Genomic DNA, 8,482 nt, shown 5'->3' on the forward strand with positions numbered 1-8,482 from the left:
ATCCCCACCCTGGAAGCTATGAATACTAAGAACCTTACTCGCCCAGATAACGTCTTCGCTTCCAAAGGCCTGGCCGACAGCCTCCTGGAATGCAGGACAGCTCTGGACCTCCGCCCACCCGCCACCGACCACTTTCCCGTGGTGACCACTCTCCAGTTGGATCTCCCGCATTCCACGCCAAGGACGTTTAGGAACTTCCGCAAGGTCGAATGGCCCGAGTTCCGGACGAAGCTGGTGCTCCGCCTGCAGGATCTCCCAGACGTTGAGAAGGGGATACCCACGAAGGAGAGTTTTAACACGATCCTTGATGCCCTAATGAATGCACTCACCGAAACGATCGAAGAGACCGTACCGGAAACGAAACCGCCTCCCTTCGCCAAGCGATGGTACTCCAAGGAGCTCAACAACCTGCGCCGGGAGGTAGGGCGACTCGGGCGACGAGCCTGGAAGTTACGGGAGTTCCCGGACCACCCCATCCACCGGGAATACCGGTCCCTCCGCAACCGCTACGGTGATCAGATCCGGTCGGCCAAGCGTGCGCACTGGGACGCGTGGTTGGAGGAAGCGGACACACGTTCAGTCTGGACGGTTGGCAAGTACATCCGCGCAGGTTCGTCGGACGGCAGCAAGAGCAGGGTACCCGCTCTCCGTCGCCCGGGCAGCACCGTGCTCGAGCAGGAGAATGAAGCCAAGAGCAAGATCTTGTATGAAACCTTCTTCCCGCAGCCCCCTCCCGACATCGAGCCACCCGACGACGATCCCTTCCCACCAAACGCGTTTGAGTTTGCGCACGTCACGAATGAGCAAATTCACGACGCATGCCACCGTCTGAAGGAGTTCAAAGCATCGGGACCCGACGGGGTCCCGAACGAGGTCTACAAAAGGTGCGCAGATCTACTCGTGCCAATTCTGGGTCCGCTCTTCCGTGCCACGTTCGACTTGCAATACTACCCGGATCGGTGGAAACACTCGATCACGGTGGTTCTGCGAAAGCCAGGGCGCAGTGATTACTCTATCGCCAAGTCCTACCGCCCCATCGCGCTCATGAATTGCATGGGCAAGATCCTCTCATCGTGCGTGACAGAGATGGTCGAGTTCGAGCTCGAGAAGCTCGGGTTGCTACCCAAGCACCACTTCGGTGGCCGAGCCGGTCGTACAACGACCGACTCTCTACACCTGCTCACGAAAACCGTCTACGATGCGTGGCGAACCAAGAAGGTTGCCTCCATACTCTTCTTAGACGTGGAGGCAGCCTTCCCGAGTGCGATCCCTGAACGCCTGTTCCATGAGATGCGCAGACTGGGCATACCAGAGACGATCGTGGGATGGCTGCGCCGCAAACTCCACGGGAGACGAACAAAGTTGTCATTTGACGATTTTGTCTCGGAGCTGTTCGTGATCTTAAGCGGCATCGACCAGGGTTGCCCGCTCTCAGTGCTTCTCTACAAGATCTATAACTTGGTGCTGCTCGAGTGCGCAAACGCGCAGAACGGCGAGATGGCGTTGGGGTTCATTGACGATGTGGCAGCTGTCACGATTGGGAAGACTCTCGAAAGCACCACAGCGGCGCTCAAGAGCTACATGGAGCGCCGCGGTGGTGCAAAGCACTGGTCCCGCACAAGGAACTCTCGCTTCGAAATCTCGAAGCTCAACCTTGTGCATGCGGACCCAAGCCTTGGGGCAAACGACATGGGACCCCCTCTAGTCCTCTCGGATGGAACTGTCCAACCCACGGACGCTGCAAAGTTCCTGGGTGTTTGGATTGATCGGAAGCTCAGCTTCAAGAGGCAAGCTGAGTACGCCCTGAAGAAGGGTACAACCTGGTTGATGCAGTTTGGACGGCTGGCACGCCCGAAGGGCGGAATATCACTACGCCACGTCAAGTCCCTGTACCAGCAGATGCTGTTGCCAGGCATGCTCTACGCGGCGAGCGTGTGGATCACTCCACAGAGAGCGATAGAGAACCGTCAGCGGCTGTACGGCTCAGTCGGAGTCATACGCAAACTGGCAAGGGTACACCGCCAGGCGTGCATCATGATGACTGGAGCGATGAGAACGACCGCAACAGACGTGATGGAAGCGCACCTGAATCTTCTCCCCTTCCATCTCCTCGTCGATAAAATGATAATGCGCGAAGTTTCTAGACTATGCACCCTCCCCCCGACACACCCACTCCATCGCCACGTCAAACAGGCCGCAGCAAGATATGTACAACGGCATCGGAGTCCCCTACACGAGACCCTCGAAGCCTACAAGCTGCGACCTATGGAGATTGAGACCATCGACGCTGTCCGGCTCCCGCCGGGATGGCGTCCTCCCTTCAACGTCTCCATGGCGGAGAACAAGGACGCGGCCCTGGAGGAGGAGGAGAAATGGGCGTACAAACCGGGACCCCACGTGTACACGGATGGATCAGATGTTGACGGAGGCGTAGGAGCGGCGGCGGTCCTTCTCCGCCCAGGACAACAGCCCAAGGTCCTACGATACCACCTAGGAAGTGCGAAACACCACACCGTTTACGAGGCCGAGATCGTCGGACTGGTGCTTGGAGTCACCCTCATCGCTCGCGAGCTCAGCGCCAGAGTCGCATCCTGCGCAGCCGACAACACAGCCTGCCTCCAGGCTTCTAAGAACCGTAAACCGCACCCAGGACACTACCTTATCGACAAGCTCCTCCGCGAAGTCGACAACCTCCACCGACGTCACCCCGGCATCAAGTTCACGCTGCGCTGGGTCCCGGGACACAAGGGCGTAGAGGGGAATGAGATGGCAGACGAAGAAGCGAAGAGAGCGGCGAGAGGAGAAGGGAGCGCAGCAGCCCAGCTGCCTAGATGGCTGAGGGCCAGCCTGCCAATCAGCTTGGCGAAGGTACGCCAAACGTTCAACGAGGAACTAGGCGAGAAGGCGAGAGCGGAGTGGAGAACCTCCCCCAGGACGGAACGCATGGACAGAGTCGATCCCGACTTACCCTCGCGGAAATACGGGAAGCTCGTCGAGAGGCTGCCGAGACGTCACGCAAGCATCCTCTTCCAGCTGCGGACAGAGCACGCACCACTGCAGCAGCATCTCCACCGTATTAAGAAGGTCGACTCACCCACCTGCCCGAACTGCGACACAGCACGCGAATCAGTTTACCACTACCTGCTTGAGTGCCCGGCGCACGACGACCAACGCGCGAGGCTAGCGCACGACCTTGGACCCGCCGTTGCGGGGTCGGTCCGCCACCTTCTGACCGAGCCGAAGGCGTTGAGCCCACTGTTCCGCTACATCCACGCTACAGGCCGCTTCGCGGCCACGTACGGCGAGCTCACGCTACGAGACAGCGAACGGAAATGATCGCCTACGGCGATCGACTACTACGACGCACACACCACCTACTATACCCTGCCTCATACTGTACTAATATCCCCTATCTCGACGGTGCTCGAGCATACTCAGTGATTCATTAGACAACCAACGGACTCTACACTACGTACATCTTATGTCTACATAGGGCTACGCCCTCAGTGACAATAAAGGGAACAAACAAACAAACAAACAGGAGGGGACAACACCGCTGATATTCGAAACCTCGGGAATGGCAGATACAGTCCTGATTCGCTATTTCCAAACATATTGCTTTGACAGAGAAGTAGACTGGGAAGCCCTAGCACTGTGTGCGACATTGCCGCATACAGCAGCAGTGACTGAACTGACACGACGTGACTTTAGGGTTACGTGGAGAGAGGGGCATGTATGTATGCGGCATTGCCGTATCCTGGTGGGCGTGTATTGTCACAAAATATGGAGCGGCCCATGTGCCGTCCGTCGCTCAGAGTGCGGCTCCGCACTTCCCCACAGTCTGCGTGCAGCGTATGTGGCCATAGTCATCCATTGCGACCATTTTTCCTTTGAAGTGATCGCGCAGCTCTGCGCCGACTTTGAGGACTGTTGGACGGTGCTTGGCTCCTCAGTGCTAACACATCAAACACCTTTCATTGCGATTACAGGTTGTACAGTGTTTGAATGCAATTTCTAGAAGCATAATGGATGAAATGGGGAGCAAACCTCCATTACTTGCGACCCCTAGCTACCTTCTCTACTTTGGCACCACCCGCCGGCTTGCGCTCTTGACGGTCACGGTCAGTCTGGGTTGCTGAGTGGCCGAGGCGGTTCAATGGCACAGGCGGACGGACCGAACGAGGACGGCGTGGAGGTTCAGGACTATAACTCGCTGGACGCTTGCTTCCGGCGACACTCTTCTCGGCAGGAGGGTGGGCCTGCGATTGCGGCTTTCCCCGCAACATGGTTGTTTTCTGCGAAGGTGGCTCAAACCCTGTGGACCGTAGAGTCGCGCTCGGTCCAGGAGTTAGCGACGCTATTGGTAGAATTAGATAGCTTGAACGCTGAACAATCACTGAACTTACGTGTCACACGCGAGTGCACCAAAGAGGGTGCCCTTGTTGTGTCCCCACTTTTGTCGCCACCATCCCCGGTGTGACTGGATGGGTGATCCAAGATCTCGAAGTCCGGACTATTTTTCCAAAAGTCCTCCGACGGCGACGGCGTGCGCATGACAGGTGCCGGTAGCGACTGCCAGCGCTGAGTCGGTGAGGGTGGTGGGGGTGTCTCTGAGAGCCGTGGTCCAGCGGAAGTCTTTGCCGTGGAGCTAGGAAAATTGGGCTGCGTTGCGTTCGGAGAGTCTGGCGCGGTCTGCGACTGCGGTGCTAGAGCCGTTGGATTCTCTATTGCAGTTGGAGGTGGAGCCATCACGACTGCGGGAGTCAATGGCGGCATGGGGACTGCCGGCTGTGTTGGCTGAGTCTGCGAGAACATCTCCTCCGGCCAGTCCATACCATCGTCAAAGTCCATTGGCGATTGTTGTCCGCCAACAGTGCTTGTAGTCGAAGTGGCAGTAGTCGTCGAAGCCATCACAACTGCGGGAGTCAATGGCGGCATAGGGACTGCTGGCTGTGTCGGCTGAGTCTGCGAGGACATCTCCTCCGGCCAGTCCATACCATTGTCACCATCGTCAAAGTCCATTGGTGATTGTCTTCCGCCAACAGCAGTCGTAGTCGAAGTGGCAGTAGTCGTCGGAGCGGCAACAGTCGTCGAGGTGGCGGCTGTCGTCGCAGTGGTTGCAGTCGTCGCAGTGGTGGCAGGTGTTGTCGCCGTCGCCGTCGCCGTTGTAGTCGCAGGGCTGGGTGTGCTGGAACCTCCCTCGTCATCGGAGTCCATGACGATTGCGGATGATTTCACACCCTTCTTGTGAGTCGACTTGAGGATGTCCTTGGACTTGCCACTGGTTTTCTCCGCGGTGTCGCCGGCCTTGCTTTTGCGGCGACTAGACTTTTTGTCTCCCTTGGCCGTGGACACAGCCTTGGTCGCAGTCGCAGCCTTGGTCGCAGTCGCAGCCTTGGTCGCAGTCGCAGCCTTGGTCGTGGTCGCAGCCTTGGTCGTGGTCGCAGCCTCATTCTTTGCACCCTTGCGGCTACGCTTCGATTTTGGCGGAGGTTCCTGAGGGCTGTCTTCTTCATCGTCAGACACTTGTTCTTCCGGATTTTGACTGATTTCTCTTTGACTTTGTTGGGCAGCTATTGCATCTTGCAAGTCGGCGAGATGTGGACCTAACATTCGCTTCAGGGCATCCTCTGTATAAAAGGTTAACCTTGTGCGCGATGAAGTAAAGGCGATACATACGGAGCTTGTAGTTTGCCTTCACAAACGCTTCATGCATGATCCCCTTCTCGAAAGCAATGTTGTTCAGGATAACGTCCACAGTGTCGCGGTTGATGAGTCGGTAGATGAACACGTCGCGCAGCTGTCCAAAGCGAAGGATGCGACCGATGGCTTGCTCATCTTCCTGGGCAGACCACATAGTATCCTGTCTGGCATAAGCACCAGTCGCAGTCGCAATCGCAGTGTCGGCACACTCACAATGAAGATCATAATGTTGGCCCACGCGAGATTGAGTCCCGTTGCCCCAACGCCAGACATAACAAGGACACGGGGACCAGTCATATCAGAGTTTCGGAACTGGGCAATTGCCTCAGCTCGCTTCTTTGCACTCATCTGGCCATGGACGTAGACCGTTTTGATGCCGTATGCGTTGAGCAACTGCAGCAGAATGAGCGACCGGTGTATAAACTTCAGTCAACACTCACAGATTCGAGTACAACGTTGTTCGAGGGAAAGAACGAGAAGATGATGATCTTGTCCGGACCATCGCCACCGTACCTTTCGTACTCAAAGTCCTCCATTGGATACAGTTTGTTCGGCTCAGGAAACGGTGGGAGCGACGATGAACTGCAGCCCCGATATTCCTTTTTGATGTTCAACGGAGGTGCCTTCTGGTTAGACAGATGGTATTGGAGGATGTCGAGCAGCGCGCGGAGCTTTGCAGTGGGCATCGCTTCAAAGTCTTTGACGGTCTCAGGAATGGTGATGTTCTCCGGCGCACTCTTGGAGAGGGAGATGTGAAACATCGCCCGCCGAAGGTCGATGTAAAAGGCCTGGATAGGTGTGAGTACATATGGTAACATCGCGGTCTTACTGAAGTTGTGTGAAAAATGGCTGTCGCAATCGCGATTACGCGACAATGTCGCATGCGCCCGTCCCCTGGCTCTTGGCTACAGGTAACGTGCCATGTCCGACAAGCGTGCATGCGGCATTGTCGCATACCATCAGCGCAGTTGGACAGACGCACACTGGCAGTCGCACAGAGTGGCATGCGTCATTGCCGCATACCCACGTCTCACCATGCAACCCACACGACTTGGACCAGGTTGGACCGGTGTGTATACGGCAATGACGCTCAAGTCGCACTGTAGAATAGTGAATTGGAACACACCTTGCTTGCCTCAGCCTTCCTGCTGCCTTCCATGGCCTCTCCAGCCTCGGTCGTGACATCGTTGAGCACCTGCTCCTCGATTATGGACAGTCGCAGCAGGAGTGCGATGTCATGCGCGGGCGGGAGTCCACTGATGGGCTTGCCTTCCCAGTCTATCGAGTTGACTGTGCGATGAAGGACCTGGTCGGCGAATCGCATGTGTAGATCGGCCGTGATCTGCATCACCACAGTGGCGGTCTGGCTAAGTGAGACCTCCATGGAGTCGCCCTCTCCCTTGACCGCGGCAAGCCGGGCGAGGTCGCCTTCCACAGCACGCTCGGCACGGTCGTTGCTCATGGCGCGATTGAGTGCTCTGTTGTGCGCGTTGAGCACGTCGGTATACTGGTCGCCGCAGAGAGGTACTCCAAGCAGCCTGCCGATCATGACAAGGTCCTGCGTGCAAGTCAGTACAGGTCTGTCTACTATGACATGGCAGACATTACCATTGGCGTGGTAATGGTGGGCGTCGCAGACATGCCGATCACCCCGCCGACTTGGTCCCGAAGAATGCGAATCGCACGAAAGGTGTTGTTCGTCTTGCGATGGTCGTGGATCTCGTCGCAGATCATGAGACACCATTGGCGACTGAACACCGAGCTCGCCTTGTCGGCCTCAAACGCGGGGCCCTTTTTCTGTGTTCCAGGGCCCCACTTTGGATTCGTGCACTTGTTGTAGATTGACGACCCGTCCTTGGCCACAGCCTGCAACACAATTAGTGACGCGTTTCAGACTGTCAGTCGCACGCTTACCGGATTGGTCGCCAGGATGATCTGCCGAATGGGAGCCTGTTTGAAGTTGTTGACAATGGTCCAAAACTTCTCGCTCTTCTCGCCGCGAATAATCGACGAGTATGACATCATGTCGAACGTCTTCGCCTGCACATAGCGATGGATCTCGAGTCGGAATTGATACTCAAGGGAGACGGGGACGACAATGAGATGGGGTGCGTTGGGAACGTTCCCGTTTCCCTTGAACGTGGTCGTTTCTGACAACGGCCTGTGAGCGACTGCAAGGACCGTGTCGTGACCTCACTTACTGTACTTTCCGGGGAAGTATCCATTGCGCTCAAAGTGATCATGGAAAAACGCAAGGAAGCAGATCACGCCGACGACCTGCATCGTCTTTCCGACTCCGACTCCATCCACAAGCAGGATCGGCTTCCCAGCGAGGAAATTGTCGAGCATCTTCAAGATCCCAACCAGTTGGTGCCAGTGCGGCACAAGAGGCTGCGTTGGACCGTCCTGGAGAGCCAAGATCCCTTGCACCGACCACGGATCCGCTCCACTCTCCGTTGCTTCGACCGTGTTGAAAAACGGGATGGTCTTCTCGGTACCTCGACCGAGCATGGCCCAGACCTCGTCCAGCGTGCACTGTTGGTAATGTTCGACACCTGAATTCCAGCCTTCGTTTGCGATATTGCTGCCAGCGAACGCAAACTCCTCATCCTGATCAGGATCGACCTTCTCGAGTAGCTGCGAGATGCTCAGCTGCAACTCTTGCACTTCTTCCTCGGTCGCGAGCTGCTGAATGGCTTCGATGACAGTCTTTGGAAGGCCTGCAAACAATATGAGCTATGCAACGAGCGCAATCGCATAAATTGCATACCTTTCACTG

The 8,482-nt window shown here is 56.6% G+C and overlaps 3 protein-coding genes across 3 annotated transcripts; 1 reads left to right on the forward strand and 2 right to left on the reverse strand.

The window, feature by feature from the left end:
• On the forward strand, positions 1–510 carry C8Q71DRAFT_672091 (uncharacterized protein; the record flags this gene model as incomplete). Its single annotated transcript, XM_047919676.1, has 1 exon — positions 1–510. A coding segment is annotated over one exon (510 nt), but the record flags the coding sequence as incomplete, so codon positions are not given.
• Positions 511–5,518: 5,008 nt separating this feature from the next.
• Positions 5,519–7,473, reverse strand: C8Q71DRAFT_719237 (P-loop containing nucleoside triphosphate hydrolase protein; the record flags this gene model as incomplete). The annotated part of the gene is made up of 5 exons (XM_047921287.1): positions 5,519–5,863; positions 5,917–6,126; positions 6,159–6,597; positions 6,828–7,261; positions 7,312–7,473. Coding segments are annotated over 5 exons (1,590 nt in total), but the record flags the coding sequence as incomplete, so codon positions are not given.
• A 120-nt stretch (positions 7,474–7,593) lies between these two features.
• On the reverse strand, positions 7,594–8,268 carry C8Q71DRAFT_719236 (uncharacterized protein; the record flags this gene model as incomplete). Its single annotated transcript, XM_047921286.1, has 2 exons — positions 7,594–7,864; positions 7,901–8,268. Coding segments are annotated over 2 exons (639 nt in total), but the record flags the coding sequence as incomplete, so codon positions are not given.
• Positions 8,269–8,482: the final 214 nt, after the last annotated feature.

Source organism: Rhodofomes roseus (genome assembly GCF_022264815.1).
Source record: "Rhodofomes roseus strain CIRM-BRFM 1785 chromosome Unknown C8Q71scaffold_67, whole genome shotgun sequence".
NCBI lineage: Eukaryota > Fungi > Basidiomycota > Agaricomycetes > Polyporales > Fomitopsidaceae > Rhodofomes > Rhodofomes roseus.